The 16,536-nt window shown below is 38.9% G+C and overlaps 1 protein-coding gene across 2 annotated transcripts in view; it reads left to right on the top strand.

The window, feature by feature from the left end:
* LOC106116949 (Ig-like and fibronectin type-III domain-containing protein C25G4.10) overlaps nucleotides 1-11,659 on the top strand; it is a 63,872-nt gene extending 52,213 nt beyond the window's left edge. Inside the window, exons 5-28 of one of the 2 annotated variants that reach the window (XM_013311008.1) lie at nucleotides 781-927; nucleotides 1,181-1,406; nucleotides 1,625-1,797; nucleotides 1,928-2,261; nucleotides 2,413-2,566; nucleotides 3,272-3,438; nucleotides 3,723-3,936; nucleotides 4,050-4,175; nucleotides 4,326-4,506; nucleotides 4,646-4,780; nucleotides 4,962-5,143; nucleotides 5,825-5,963; nucleotides 6,106-6,238; nucleotides 6,467-6,668; nucleotides 6,814-6,919; nucleotides 7,086-7,226; nucleotides 7,464-7,642; nucleotides 8,097-8,264; nucleotides 8,350-8,473; nucleotides 8,633-8,834; nucleotides 9,061-9,233; nucleotides 9,380-9,555; nucleotides 9,706-9,789; nucleotides 9,938-11,659. In XM_013311008.1, coding sequence (XP_013166462.1) covers nucleotides 781-927; nucleotides 1,181-1,406; nucleotides 1,625-1,797; nucleotides 1,928-2,261; nucleotides 2,413-2,566; nucleotides 3,272-3,438; nucleotides 3,723-3,936; nucleotides 4,050-4,175; nucleotides 4,326-4,506; nucleotides 4,646-4,780; nucleotides 4,962-5,143; nucleotides 5,825-5,963; nucleotides 6,106-6,238; nucleotides 6,467-6,668; nucleotides 6,814-6,919; nucleotides 7,086-7,226; nucleotides 7,464-7,642; nucleotides 8,097-8,264; nucleotides 8,350-8,473; nucleotides 8,633-8,834; nucleotides 9,061-9,233; nucleotides 9,380-9,555; nucleotides 9,706-9,789; nucleotides 9,938-10,120 — 4,049 coding nt within the window. In that variant the 3' untranslated portion in view covers nucleotides 10,121-11,659. The remainder of the gene's footprint in view (nucleotides 1-780; nucleotides 928-1,180; nucleotides 1,407-1,624; nucleotides 1,798-1,927; nucleotides 2,262-2,412; nucleotides 2,567-3,271; nucleotides 3,439-3,722; nucleotides 3,937-4,049; nucleotides 4,176-4,325; nucleotides 4,507-4,645; nucleotides 4,781-4,961; nucleotides 5,144-5,824; nucleotides 5,964-6,105; nucleotides 6,239-6,466; nucleotides 6,669-6,813; nucleotides 6,920-7,085; nucleotides 7,227-7,463; nucleotides 7,643-8,096; nucleotides 8,265-8,349; nucleotides 8,474-8,632; nucleotides 8,835-9,060; nucleotides 9,234-9,379; nucleotides 9,556-9,705; nucleotides 9,790-9,937) is intronic. The other variant, XM_013311009.1, reaches the window with a different exon arrangement.
* The last annotated feature ends 4,877 nt before the right edge of the window (nucleotides 11,660-16,536 follow it).

Raw genomic sequence — 16,536 nt, forward strand, 5'->3', positions numbered from 1 at the left:
TTAGCGTTATGTCTAACCTCGAACACATTACTAAATTATACGCAACCTAATTAATATTTCCATTCCTAATTGGGGCCATCAGCCTCGAAGGACCATGCATTAAGTTTGTTTCTTTTTAAAACCTGAATTACCGCCATCTATCGGATATAATAATTTTATCTTTTTCTTCATTTGTTTAAATAAATAAATAACGATATTTATTTTAATATATTGTGTTTGATTACTTTAAAACTACAGGCAACAAAAGGTACACTTTGCTTTCTCGCCACGTCGCCTCTTTGTGGCGCGATCTCAGAATTTTATCACGCATTTTCAGTAATAAGTGTTTTGCCTATAAACTTAACGAGTCCAGCCAGATTTACTTTGTGCAAGCGAAATTCGTTTTTATACACTTTGTAAGAAGTTTCGTTTTTCTAAGACAACTCTATTCTGATTACAACTGGATAGTGATTGAAGATTTAATGTCTGCAACATTTTTGTAAGCAACGTTCACTTTAAGGGAAAAAGCTTGCTTTTAAGACTTATTGTGTCTTTTACTTCGGTCTTAATTTATTATACTGAGTTCTTTCTAACTAGATGTCTGTGAATAGGTGAGATGTAACTACTTATCTTAAAATGTAATTCTTTTGAAATACATAGCAGAACTTTATGGAAATATTTTAAATTTACACAATTATCCACCATTATATTCGAGATTTACGGAAGTTCTTTAATAAGAGTTCATTATAATTAAATTAAACTTTAAGGCTAATACTAAATAAGCTGCAATTTCCATGACAGCCGAGGAGCCCATCAAAGGCCCCGGCATCAGGAAGGGCGGTGACGTGTGGGCGCTTGTCATCAAATCTGTAAAGCCCTCGGACGCCGGCCTCTACATGTGTGAACTCAACACGGAACCGCCTGTTAGGAGCTTCCATCGGCTAACTGGTGAGTTACGATACAATGTAAAAGAGAGGTTCTGACAGGCTCTTTCTCTAGCTCCAAATCTCTTTAAACTCTATTTAATGTGTGCTGTTATGTCAAAAATTACCAACTTAAAGATGATTTCTTCATTACTGTTAATATATAAATCTCATCGAAATATGAATTTTATAATACGTTTTTAAACAGTCACAAAATAAGACAATAGAAGTAAAGACACTATAGACACAGGAATCTTAAACCGTATTACTTTCCTCAGTCATCTCCCGCGGTCTCACTCCGCCCGAGAATCAGAACACGACAGACACGTATTCCGCCAACATTCCCACGCTGTCGTCGCTGGCATTGGCACACAATTACACGGAGTGCTGCCTCGCCGCCAACGTAAGCTCCAGCTGCCTCGGCTTTTGCAGCATTCAGACCATCCTGGAGGGTACCGGCCAAGACCCCGAGCTCTGTCAACCCGACTTTCCGGCAATCGTCAAGTGAGACTTTATTTCATTCTATTACTTAATCTTTCTATCTTTTACCTTTTACTTTTAATTTTGTTTAGCTCTGACACAAGAACTTTTCTAGCATTATCAAGGTTCTTTTATAAGCTACGAAGATTACTAAGAAACGGTCCAGTATCCCTGAAACTTTATGTAGCCCAACGGCTTTACCATGAGTATGTGAAATATATTTGCGAAATATTTATTGTTAGATGCATGGCGGATGGTCGCAACCACGTGCCCTGCTGCGTGCAGGAGCGCGTGCCCGATATCTGCCAGGACGTGTGTCGCGGAGAGTTCACGCCTGTCACGGACAACATCAAGACTCACTACTCCTGCGCCACTTACATGGAGAAGACTCTCGCTTGTATCGTCGAGGGAATAGGTAAGTTAAAAAGATTATCACATAAAGTTAGAACACATACAGACAAACGCAGCAAAAGATCTTGACATACACTAAAGCGGTTGCGATTGCAATGTACAGAATCGGTTGTACTACATACATTTTGTTCCAGAACTATTGCCAAGTCCACCAGAAGACGTGGAAGTTGAGCCGCTGAACGAGAAACAATTGAACGTATCCTGGAGTCCGCCGGTAGAGAACTCGGAGACTGTCACAGAGTATATAGTGAACGTGACCACTCTGCGCTCCTTCGATGCCCATTTGATTGATCCCTCTGAGAGTTCGATAAAGACTAACGACACAAAAACCAGCCAGACAATGACGTATAAGGTTCAAGCGAATAAAACCTCTTTTATCGTGAACGATTTGCTGCCGTTCACGATGTACGAAGTGACGGTAACCTCGTTCAATATTCACGGCTCCAGTCTCCCGAGCTACAGTGTAAGGTAGGTCTCAATTGAAAAGGAACTTACTTTCAATTTGAATCGTTTAAATAAATAAGTATTATGCTTCAGAAACTAAGCAAATAAAGAACCATTTAATGTACCCAGTTTTTTCAATCCAATCGTCGATCACATCTATATCATATATCAACAGATCACTAACCCTGACTCCTGGGAAGATGAAGACTACGCAAGTAGCACCGGCGCCCAAGTTGCCTGACGTCAGAGGATGCTGCATCTCAGCCGGAGTCAACCATTACGGTTGCGTTGAGAAACTATGCGACCCCACAAAGACATATGAAATAGACGTAAGTTAGAAGACCACGAAAAAACTATCCTGAATCTTTTACTCTCAAGGGAATTGATTCGGGGTAATTTCTTGGTGTGAAGGGGAATACAGAAAAAAGTAATTGAATATGTGTTCATAAATCATTTACGATGGGTGCACTTCTTTGTGTCAATTTTTGATTTGCAATTTATAGTAATTCATAACTACACGGTCAACATACGTTACTTCTAACATTGCTTAAATTTATGTGGAAACAAAATAATATCAAGACATTATCGACATAATATTTAGTAAAAATTCTACTGAAATATTGTTCACATTGAGAACAATGCAATCTTTAGCGATGCGAATACAATAGCCTTAACTATTTCAGTATTGATCAAATACTCTCTCGAGAATCCTGCGCTCGGTAACACTATGAATACCGGTCATCGAAATAAATAACTATATTAACTTCGAGTCACTATGAATCTGAATATCTCCTTTTAGATAATAATTATTCTTTTACTATAAGAAAATCTGCAAAAACATTTAAACATATTCATTAATTGTAATACACAGTTTTAAAAATAGCACTCTGTAGCTTGGTAAGCCATCTGTAAAATTAAAAATGTAAGTACAAAAAACTAACAAAACACTATTAAATAGCACCACAATCATTAAACGCACATCACGATCATCAGTGACTAACAGATCATCAGTTGGTTCCGTTTGTAACGCGTAGCTGCAGGTGACAGACCTGATGATCTGCGCGCCCTGGGCGGGAGCCACCTTCGGCTGCCTGGCCAACGGGATGGACCACACGCCGTGCTGTCGTGCTCGCGGACTCCCAGAGCCATGTCTGCCTCTCTGCAGCGGGAACATCACCACGCTAGACTTCAATCACTTCAAGTAAGTCAAAACTAGAAAAACACTTAAGAAAAAATTCGAAACAATACGAACGATAATTTCTCTCCAATAACCATTAATTTCAATCAGAGTTCACACTAATGTTCAATGACGATCAAAGAACGATATTTCAAAAATTAATTGCTCAGAAAACTTACGCCTTTTATTGATTCTCTTCCAGTTCTTAATTGTGTCAATAACGAATATTCCGCTGGCGATCGAAACAAGTAACGAAACGAACCGACCTATGTTTTTTGTTAATTAAATGTTATATTCGTGTTGACTAGATGTCTCCGGTACATGAGTGCGTACACGAACTGCTTACTGCAAGGCTACGGCGTGCTGCCGGGCGCGCCGAGCCGGCTGCACCTCACCAACATCGACACCGACTACGCCGTGGTGCACTGGGCACCACCCGCCGCCCTCGCTGACACCGTGCAACACTACAACCTGCACTACAAGGCGCTAGCCCTTGATGATGACTACACCATACTGAAGAAGGTAGGTTTGCTGTAACTTAGAGCCAACAAGTACCACAAATGACACATGTGTCCGGAAAAACATATATTTTCTGTTGTTTTTTTTTAAATTTCTTAATGTTTAACGATCTATAGGTCCATTCGCCCTACATCTTGGAGAACTTGGAATCAAACAGCGATTACGAGATCTACGTGGAGGCGGTCAACGAACACGGGGTCGGAGACGCCTCTCCCAGACTCATATTCAGGACACAAAGTCAGGTACACTCACTACACCGTATTACTAAAAGAATGGCAGTCTTTTACATTATCACATTTGCTGCAATAAAACTCACTAGGCTGATGTGGAGAAACAATAAAAGGTGTAAGTCAACTATATGATTATCTCTTTCTAATGTATATGTTTTATAGGTGATAGAAGAAGAGGAGATTTCAGCGAACGCTTACAACGTGACAGCGTGCTGCGAGCGAGTGTCGCTGGCGGGCGTGTGCATGCCGCTCTGCTCCTACGACGCCAAGATGTCGGACCTGCGCACGCTGGCGCCGCTCTGCGCACAGGAGTTCCACAAACTGCTGCGCTGCGGTGCTGGTGGTAAGATATAACTTGGGACATCGAAACGGTGCACATACGCGGAGCGCGGCTACCTTAACCTAATAGAAGACAGGCGTATAACTTTTGCTTTTCTTTTGCAATGACTGTAAATCAACTCAACGATACTAAAATATACCAGGTCGTAACCACGAGGAATGCTGCGCGCGACGTGGCGTGCCGGCACATTGCCGCGGCGTGTGCGCGTCTGCCCACGCCGGCGGAGTCAACGTCTGCGTGCCCTACATCGGCAACATCGTGCAATGCTTCGAAGAAGGTACGCTGCAGACAGGTCTTCTACAACTCCGTTTACCGGTTCAAGGATTTGGAAGTCTAAGGAACTAATCCCTAAAATAAAAACCCATAGGGGCAAAATCTTATACGGATGATGACAAAGTGCAGACTTTTCCTGAATCCTGTGGTCTTTTATGGTCTTCTTACGTGTTGTAAATGTATAGGAACCGGTATTTTGCCGGGTCCTCCGCGTGAGCTGCACGCGGTGGTTTCTGGCGAGGGCAAGCTGTTCCTGGAGTGGGCGCCTCCGGCTGACGGTGCCAACGCCACCTCCTACACCGTTCACTGGCAGCTCGTCGGCAACAATTCTCAGCCATACTACTACAACACGCTGCAGTTAGACAATGTAAATATAGTTCACTTACCAATATAATAGATGCTAACTAAAAATCTCTCTGTCCCAATCAAGGATAGGTTTTAGATACTTCTACAATACAAACTTAAATATAAAACGATATTTTTACGACAAATATTTTTCTCCTTGTTATATTCTTTATGACTAGAAATGCAAAGCGAACATTATATATTTCTAAAGGCTTTGTGTAACAATATGTATTTGAATATTACTAAATATTCCGAAGCAACTAAAAGGAAACTTCGAAGTTCGCTTCTCACATTCGGCAATAAACTATTCACGTGACTGATTTCAAGTAGCGAGCTTTGCAGCCTCTATAGAGCAAGTTTCCCGCTCTCTCTCTCTACTTGTGTACAGATGCAAATACTACGCCAAGTTATCCTTAAGTTATTAAATTTTCATGTAGGAAATAGTTACGTGTAGTTTATATAGTTAGAAGTTGTGTATTGTGTATTGTTTCTAACCTAATAGCTAATTGTGTGTTCGCTTTTAATTCAGATCATATAAATGTTAAAATAAGATACTAAATACGTCATCAGAAATTTGATGTTTTAGTATCAATAAAATATCGTAGTTACAACAAACTTAACAACATGTTTGTAACTTTATACAGTTTAGGGCGCTTCGTACTAAAAATATTCACCGTTTGTGATATCAAAGTTTGTCGTTCAGAAACTGAACGTGACGGAACCGATGGCGCGCATCGTGGATTTGGAGCCAAACGCGACGTACCATGTGTTCGTAGTGGCTGCCAACGCGCACGGAACCTCCTTACCTTCCAGTATGCTGCTTCTCAACATAACAGATAAAGGTACACCTTAACATACAATTAAGGAACTACATAAGTGCCGAGACATACTGCTTCAAGCTCGACGGTAGCAAAGAAGGCAAGAATTTAATAAACCTTTTTTTTTATTTGCCAACTTCATTAAAGTCAAATGTGTTATGTTTAGATTCCGAGAAAGAGGTGTCGGGCATCCCGTCGCCTCCACACTCGCTGGCGGTCTCCTCTCACTCCGCCACCTGGCTGACTCTCGCCTGGCAGCCGCCGCAGTTCTCACTGCCGGACGAGAAGATTACATACACGTACGTATTGTTGCAAACATCCCGTCACCCTCGCCGACGTTCATAGAGGTCCGAATGCTCCGGCAGACGCATCGAGACTGCCATTGTTCCGCCAATGTTTTCTTATTTATGCACCCACCAGGAGCATTTTTATTGAATAAATTTCAACCAATAGACAATTTTTTAACTTACTATAAGTTAATTAATTTTTAACAATGAGATGATTTTAATACTGTTATTTTCGAGCAGATTATTCTACAAGTCGCCGAGTCAGATAGGTGTGGGCAACGTGACGCGCATAGAGACGACAGTGCCGGGTCACACGCTGGAGAAGCTGGCGCCCAACACGCAGTACGTGGTGTGGGTGACCGCGCACGCCGCCGCCGGAGACTCGCTGCCCTCGGAGACCTTGCTCGCCTGGACTGACCCTGCTTACCCCGCATACGTGGAGGTACCTCGACACATGCTTTCGACGTTATCACTAACGCGCTTACATAAAAGACACTTTGAGCCTGAATAAGTAATCATGAAATAATTGTGGCAGTTAATAAAGTTGACATTTTGAGCAAACTCAATAATATAACTTATTCTTGTAGCCACCGACCGTGAACCCGGTGAACCTCGTGGTGGAAGGTTCCAGCATGACGATACTCTGCATCGCTATGGGCACGCCCACGCCCACCATCTCGCTGTACATATCGGGTAAGACGACAAGGAATAAGTTGCCTCTTTTTTATCTAATCTTCTCCATTCTTAGTACAAATCAAATCTGCAAGAAGATGTTGTTGAAAGTCGAAAGCAGTCACAGGTTATTCATCTTTTTAAACGTATCTCATAAAGCATCTTGCAAGAATGTGGTGTTGTCCAGGTCGCTTAGTCCGGCAAGAGGTGACGCGGCACATGGTGACAGTAATCCACAACGTGACGCGGGACATGGACCAGATCTCGTGCTACGCGGACAATGGCTACGGCACGCCCATGCAGGCCTCCAGGAAGATCAACATATCACGTCAGTAGACTAATAATTCTACACTATAATTAACGCCAATTCAATTGTAGACAGTTTTACTGCACTTAACTCATCAGCCCACTATACGTCCCCACTGAGAGCTACTAGGGCTTACAAGGCAACCATATCTTTGAATTTCTTCACCAATATGTGGCGGTTGCATCACTATAATTTGAACCTATACACCATGTTTTGAAATAGTCTTTCACGAATTTTGACTTATCCCATTTCTTGTAGATGTACCAACAATCCAAGCATCAGGAATAACGATGGCAGCGGCAGGTGACTCCGTGATCCTGGAGTGTCGTGTGGAGGCTCTGCCCAAACCCACTATAGCTTTCTGGAGGGACCCCAACGGCAGGACACCAGTTATAGACGGACCTAACTATACAATACAATTAATTGCTGATCCTGAAGTAAGTAATTTGTTTTTATAACTTACAACAAAATATAATTGTAAAATAACATTTCCTTAAATTATCTGCTTTATATTGTAAAATGATTTCCATAAATGAAGATTAAAACTAAAAGTAACAAATTCTAAATTCAATTAAGCAAAAGACATCGAAGATGGAAAAGCCGTGTGCAATTTTAATGTTCCGTCCGTCCATTACTTAATTAGAAGTGAGTTGTGGTCGACGCATTTAAACTCACTTTAATTATTTATGGAAATCCAATTCTCGCCATCTCATTACTATTCATGAGCTGTCAATACATTACTTTCTGAAGGACGTTCGCTGACAATCGTCCGTTATTTGAAACGACCTCATCAAATTAAAACGGAAAGTTTCACAATTAGGAATGAGCTGATTTAAGGTTTAATATTTTTAAAGGAAGAACAAAAATATAAATTCTTTACTTATGTCATAGGACCAAACGAAGTACACGATGCGTCTAATTATAAAGAAGATATCGGAGTCAGACGAGGCGGACTACTTCTGTCACGCGGAGAACGCGTTTGGCAAAACTCTGCGGCCCGTCTCCGTGCGCCTGCGCCATCCCGCACCGCACCACAACGTCACTCAATGCTGCACACAGGTAACTCTCACTTGTTGTCACCGATATATTGTAAATTATTTATCTTATAATCGGACTAGATATGTAACGAACTGCCGTTGAACAGATGAACGTGTCCTCCGCGTGCATAGACGCGTGCAGCTTCCATCTAGACATGGACAACATCATGGACCGACCTGAGTGCCTCGACGACTTCGAGAAGCTCATGAAGTGCGCCGCAGACGGATCTGGTGAGATTATACAGCTTTGCGACATACTTCACACTGCTCAAGTACTTAATTAAACTGTCTTTAAACTGCGTCTCAAATATTACTAACAAAACAAAGATACATAAGTTATGTATCACGTACGTTTTTCGGTTGCATGTGTTAACAAGTACCACATTGCAGACCACCGCGGATGCTGCGCGTCATGGGGTGTGCCGCGGTCCTGCCTCGAGTTGTGTCGCGGAGGAGCAGTGGCGCGGTCCTGTGCGCTGCAGCATGCACGACGAGCGCTGGCCTGCTTCAGAGACGCAGGAGCTCGCTTGCCAGGACCACCGAGAGAGCTGCGCGCGCACGCCGCGCCTACACCGCATGCTGTACTACTTAGGTGAGAGGACTTCATAAAATGCTCTCTCCATCGGCGTCATCTCCTGACCTTCTAGTTGCAACCTTAAATATTTCAGTGTGTGATTTATTCCAGCGACTCCTAACATCAGGTGCCTTTTACGAATACCATCAGATGTAAATAAGTCGCTTATTACGTTTGAGAGAAACATCGATAGTTTTATGTCTAACCTCTACAATATGTTATAACTGCTATCGTCTGTGGTCAGCTGGGAGCCGCCGCTGAAGAACCCGCAGACGGTGTACCTGTACCGCGTGTTCTGGCGCGCGTATGGTGCCAAGGTGCCGGAGAAGCTGGACACCAGCGAGACCAGCGTCGTGTTGACCGGCCTGCGCGATGACGTCAGATACGAGTGCGTCGTCAAGGCCGCCAACGACGTCGGTAAGGAGAGCATTACGTCACACAGGTTACACGACCATCAGTACCGGCTTCGAGGAATTGTTAATAGGAGAAACATTGTTGTCTTATCACCACTCTTAGAATTCACAATTTGTCTTTTAGTTTAAATGCAATATATTTGATATTAGGCACATCATCACTGAGCGCGCCCATCATGTTCACGACGGCGGGACAGGAGGAGGGCGCGGGCGCGGCGGCGGCGCCGGTGTCGGGCGGTGCGGCCTCCGCGGTCGGCGGCGCCGTCGCCTGCGTCCTGCTCGCTGCACTGCTTCTCGCTGCCGGATTCTACTACCGGCACAGGAAGGTATACCTATACCAGGGTCACAGTAACAATGTTCCTCTATCTTCTCTAAACTCTTGTCTTCGCACTTCAAACTAATGTGAATAGTGAATATGTTGCCGTGTACATAGAGTATCTTGCTTTGAATTATTAAAATCTTTGAATTTGTTACAGAATTTAAGACTTAAAACGCAAGGGGGCGTTGCGTTTGAGAATCCCAGTTACCTCAGAGAAACAAATACTGACACATTAGGAAATGTAAGTTCTGTCAGCCGAATTATATCGAAACGCTATACTTACTTATTTATTTTATTATATCCTACATACTATTGTAAATATTTAATCGTTTAAAGGCATCTGGGAAAATTTATGGAACGAAGTATTTAAAGATTATTTCCTCTAACAGGGTACTCTACCAAACGGCAACGCGAGTAACGGCGGCGGCGCGCCGCACAGCGTGTCGAACAGCGCGGCGTGGCGGCAGGAGACGCTGCAGCAGGCGAGCGGCGCGCGCGAGGTCGAGCCCACGCTGTACGAGGAGCTGAAGCTCGGACAGGATGGCGCCGGCTTCAAGCGGCTCAAGCCATAGCCCGCGGCGCGCTCGACGCTCCGCTCGCCGAGCGGTTCGCCGAGCCGATCGCCGAGCCGCTCGCCGCGCTTCTCCTCGCCACGCATCGCGCCCAAGTACTGAACTCAGTGCCGTAAAATGACAAAAAAGTGACTGATTTCTATCCTTGATTAAATAAACAATCGAAAAAGGTGTATAGTTATTACATAAATATATACGTAGTTTATGATAATTGAATATCAACAGAAATTCTAGAGAACCATAGTTTTCAATAATAAGTGTGTGTAAATATTCTAAAATTTGTAACCTAGTTATGATCCGTTTAAAAAGTACTTAGTCAAAACAATAGGAAGAAATCAGTTGCACAAAAAAAGAGTGACTTCAAACCCCAAACATAAACAAATCGTTAAATAAAGTGTGCAATATAAAAAAGAAACAACAAAACAGAACACTTAGTGAAATGGACGCAAGTGGCGCGGCTGCAGCGGAGTGTTAGATTAATAAAGAAAATAACTTATAATAATATTTCCAGAGGTGTAACACTTTATGTGATGAAAACCAAAAAAATATATAAGATCTATTTCCGATACTTTATGTAAATAAACAATATTGAAAGCAGGGGAAAACAAATAAACGTAACTATTTCCATTCTCGGAGCGTGATCAAAACGCGCGAAAACCGACGCCATTTTGAAAAAGTTTCCCGCTGCGTTCAATGTTACTACACACTTAGGTCGCTATAGCTTCTTTAACGAAGTGTTTTGTATTAAAGTTAGGTGGAAATCTATGAAAAATGTGCCTTCAATTTAAGAAGTAGGTAGAATATGTTAGCATTAGAAGTCTCGGCCTGTATAATATGTACCTAATGTAAATAAAACATTCCATAGAGAGTCGAAACACTTTGTACAATTTAAAACTACAATAAAAAGGTTTATCGAAGTATTAAGATTTTGATAAGTGTTAGCCATCAAAATAAATTGTTGAATAGATCAATATGTTATATAAATTTACAAGAAAATAATGTTTTCTAAAACTTTATTCACATTTCGTACTGTTTTACGAGAATAAAGTTGCTAGTTTTTATTTATATTTTTAATACTGTCAAACGATTTTTTTTTATTCCATCACACTACGTATGTTTATTTATTTTATAAAATAAATGATCTCATTCACAATTATTTCAGTAGAATAATTGTTAATTGAATTTTATTTTACTTTTAACTTTTTTTGGATTGAATCCTAGAAACGATATTCTAGCATTGAATGCAAAAAGACGTATCTGCATAATGAAAATCTGCTTTATCTTAACTAATACAGGTTTATTTATCTTGAAAATATTTAATTTATTGACAGTAATAAAGTATATTGTCTCATATGTTCTTTGTATGTATGTAAAAATATGTATGTAGTTTTGTTCGTACGTAGTGTGAATTTATATAAAGGCCTGACTTTTCTTGTTATTAGGACTTCTTTGCTGTAAACAAATATGTTATTAGATTTAGTTATAAAAGATGGATGTGATTAGATTTGTAAATAAAATAATAAAAATGAACAAATACCATACGGGATATACTTATTTTTATACCTTTATTTCCTTTCTGTTTATTATTACTGTATTTCGATTCCACGTAAAACTTTCAAGGGAATGTGAACGAATCTTTATGAAATATTCATATTGATGAAAAAAACAATTAAGAAATAAAATACCAAACATTTTTTTTACAGTAGAATAGTTAAATTTTGTGCATCTTTAAAAAAAACATTAATATGTTTTTGTTGATTCGGAATTTATTTACACAAAATATGGGCAACACCGAACGAACATCCCGCGCAAATAATCCGAACAAATCAAACAATGGATATTCACAAAGCTAACGAGATGTAAATACGTTACATATGCAAAATGGCGGCCTTGCTTGTTAACTTAATATTTTGTTATATCTTTAGATTTATTTAATGGAGAAGGATCAGAGGTTTATTTTCTTACAGTTAGTATTATATTTAACTTGATTTTTAGTGTTCCGTACCTCATAGGAAAAAAAACGGAACCCTTATAGGATCACTTTGTTGTCCGTCTGTCCGTCTGTCAAGACCCTTTTTTTAAGGATAGCAACGCAATATTTTACCGTTAAAAGTTCAAAAATTTACTTTTTGATGTAATATTTATTTATTTACAGATTTCCGATCTTGAGGTCGAGGGTTCGAATCCCGGCATACGACTATTGTCGTAAACCATAACTTAGCACAAGCTTAGAGCTTAGTTGGAATGGTAAAAGAAATATTAGTCAATTCACAAAAAAAAATCTGCCAATATTTTTCATTCAAAAAAATTAAGTCTTTTCTTTATCCAAAATTATGTCTACAATATAGTTGTTTTGTTTTTTAAACCTAATTGTAAGTAATTAAACTTTACTTATAAATTTTTACTTATAAACTTTTATTTGTAACCAGTTTATTGTTTCCACTTAAATTAGGACAATTAAGTTTATACTTTAAATTATTGTCGACTTAATTTCCACGTCTCGGAGTCTACGGCGTTATTTCATTGCGTAACTCGGCTCGGTGGCTGTCCGCGTTTTGTTACCTAACATAATAGGTTTAAAAACAAATTCAACTTTTTATGGCCATCCGAAGGGGAACCATGGCTCCCTACTTCCTTAACTTAAAATGGTTTTCTACCCAACTTACTCATACCACGTTATTTTTACTGACAGTAATAATCTTACTTATATTATTATTGTAATTACGAATTTTTAGATGGATGTATGTTAGAAGATATCTCCAGAACGATTGCATGAATTGCGCTGAAATTTGGCATAGATGTAAAACATAGTCTGGAAGAACACATGGGTACGCAATATTTTTTTTAATTCCTCAAAGCCTCAGTCGACATATATAGTAATTATATTTTTATTACTTTAAATTATAATAAATGTAAATTTTTTAAATAAAATAATTCACAATTTTGTCGACGTAAATAACTCTTCATATTAATGCGGTATAATCCATCATTAATAAACAGATTGTACCAAAGTCCTTTTAAATTTCCGTAAATATAAATTTCAGCTACGAGTTACCGCTGTCTTTGAAAGGGAATTACACTTTAATAGACGTTGAAGTGAAAACGAATGGGACACTTTCGTTACCTTCATGAATAAATGTGTACACCTTAATGTTGTGAACACATCAAATATGCGAGGGTTACATCGTCTAGCAAAGGAAACAGGTAATAGCAAAAACAAAGTTACTTAATTGAATTATGGTGAGTTAAAAAGGGTTAAATATTAACTCACTGGTAAACTGTTATTTAGTTAATTAGTTATGTTAAATATAACAAAATTATTTTCATATATACACTAGCAGTCGCCCGCGACTCCATCCGCGCTGGTTTGAAAAATAGATACGAGTAATAGCCTACCAACTTAATATGCATATATTTATTTCATAATAATCAGTCAAGCCGTTTCGGAGGAGTATGGTAACTAACATTGTGACACGGAAATTTTATATATAAGAAATTAATAACTAAATACACAAAGATACGTATTTATTTTTTCCACGTTCTCTAAAAAAGGGAGATTAACGTTTTATACGTAATTACTTATAATTAAAGCATCAATGTATCTTAACCTCTTCAGCTTCTTAGTCGTTCCCGCGCTAAGCCTCGTCTTCCATAAACGCTTCATTCAGCTTGATTTTATCGCGTTATAAAGTGATCCTATCGGATTAGGACGCTTAAAGGGATATCTACAATTAAGTTTAGTATAAACTAAACCCTATTAAATAAACTTAACTACAGCCAGGATTAAATCTGATTTTAAGTTGAGGTAAGATATTAAAACATAGCAGTAATATTAGACATTATTAGTTTGAATCCTTTGTCGCGAATGGCGCACTTTCATTACAAAGTCAAGTGTCAGATTGATTAGTGAGGGGACATAAAAGTCGACATTTTAGTAAGGCTAGTGTTGCGCCAACATCGGCACAGTTTCGGATTTTCTTCCTATGTATATAGTATACCTTAAACCGTTCTTTTTCCACCTAGCTATTTGTAAATAAATATATAAGTAAGTAGAAAAGTGAAAAGACATGTCGCAGTGAGAGAGCGATCATTCATTCCTTAGAGAATGGAGAAGTTAAACAGAATAAACGATACGGAATCAAGAAAAACACAAGATTAATGTATGATTTTATTACATTGTAAGTTAAATATAAAGGAATATTGTTTTTATTTCGGTTTATCCAGAAAGGAAAGACTGAGAAAGTTTGATAACAACATGTTAAGTTAAGTCAACGTTACAAGCGATGGAAACTCATGGGAACATGAATAAACAGTACTAGAGTACCAGAGAAGATACTTCTTAGTAGTCTTACTAATATTATAAATGCGATGGATGTATGTATGGATGGATATTGGTTATAAGGTGTGTCTCCAGAATGACTGCATGAACATAGTGTTCTAATTAATTCCGCTCAGACGGTGTAGCAGGCGAACACTTGTATTAGCACTTTGCAATGTGTAGTTTACCGACAAACTTTAACAAGGTCTCAAAATACAGGTCGGCAGATGTATGAAAACAATTACGCTGTAATTACGGCGGCGTAAACACCGACATCTGTTTATTAAACCCTCGACATGTCAATAATTCAAGAGGTGCTGAGTGCGATGTGCGTGGTACACGTTAACGTAGAGTTTCACTGTCGTTACACTTGTATTATATTGTTACGTTTTTCATTCTCTTCGACAAAAGAAATACTACAATATATACTGCATCAAGGTCGACAACATCTTGTAGACACCAGCAACAACAAAATCAGTCGGATCGCCCGGTGCAATACCACGACTACACAGAAGACAGGTATGGTGCCTTAAACCTTATTTCAGTTTTAATTTAAAAAAAAGTGTCACTGCAGTGAAACTCTACTGTTAAAATGTATGTTTCTGTTTAGATGCTACGCGTTATTTGTGTGTTACGATGAATGTATATTGTGTTCAGTCTGACTATTTAATTATTCAACGCGATTTATTATTAGAATTCACTTTAATGTCTAACTTCCGTTGAACTATTGCACAACATGATACTTGAGACTTAGTCAACTTTTTTTTATTATATCTGAGTCTACAACAAAGATCAACCCAAATTATTAAAAAAAACTAGCTTGTTGCACGCGACTCCATCCGCGAAATAAAATTAATTAATAGCCTATGTATTATATTATTTCAGACTATTCCTACATCTATGTTAAGTTTCATCGAGATCTATGCAGCCGTTCTGGAGATAATTTCTTATATCCATTCCTCCATCTATACATCTAAACTTATTATGGAAGAAGGAAAACCAAGTTATTTGTAAATTTTGTAGATAATTATAGTAAGGTATACCTAAGTATGGAGAACTGATCGCCAACCTTCGCTGGTCGGAGAGGCACCTCAAGAAGAAGAAGATACCTAAGTATCATTCACGAAGTTCTGACAGAAAAAAATGTTTCGCATTAATATAATTAGATACACGTGGAATTTGTGATATTAATCGTAACATTTTTGCGTCTGGCAATACGGGGAGGGCAATTTGATGTCTCCCGGATATCCTGTCGGGATGATGAGGGCGCACATCACAAAAATGAGCCCGACCGCACGATACGAGTTGACACCTCGTCTACTGTACACACAGACAGACGAGAAGATTTACGTATAATAAATAAATATATTTTTGATATCACTGAGGCTTTCCTAGTGCTAGTAATATGGATAAACTTGTTTTCTCTGTTTTTTGCCATGAAAATGCGAGGTTTTTGTACAGTTTTTTCGCCAGAGAAAATTAAAGACGTTCCACACAAATAATGCTTTGTGTCTTTGACTGTAGATATTTTAACAAAATTATGAACAGCTCTCTTCAATCCTCAGTATCCGTGTGTCGCGTTACAGTTCACAAGAAATATTTTCATGAAGGTTTCTCGCGGCTTTATTTTTTAATGTATGTTCGTATGTGTTCCGCGCCTTTAGGAATTATCCTCCCAACTAACAAAATTGAATGGTTATTAAATGAGACGAATAGATTTGATGCTAAGTTACTGATAAAACACAATTAACTTATGTATGTATTCAATTTAATCCACATATGTGAAATAGTCTGCAATACCTAGAGTATATTAAGTCTGGTTTTCGAAGACAGAATTTTGTTACCTGTTTCATTTTATTTTTTTCTCTGTAACATTTTACACTGCCAGTATAAATTATTCACTTTACCTACTCTTCCACGCTAAAGGGAAAATGGCAAATTTTTGTACATTTTAAATTAAAAAAGCCTTCCTGATGTGTATATTTTATATTACGGGCAAATGTAAACACTCATTATACGCAGGCTCACACAAACAAATATGTAGATATTGGCAGAATACATAAAACTTACCGTGGGTTTCTGAGAAATCTCTGTATAA

Source organism: Papilio xuthus, unplaced genomic scaffold (genome assembly GCF_000836235.2).
Source record: "Papilio xuthus unplaced genomic scaffold, Pxut_1.1 DF827680.1, whole genome shotgun sequence".
NCBI lineage: Eukaryota > Metazoa > Arthropoda > Insecta > Lepidoptera > Papilionidae > Papilio > Papilio xuthus.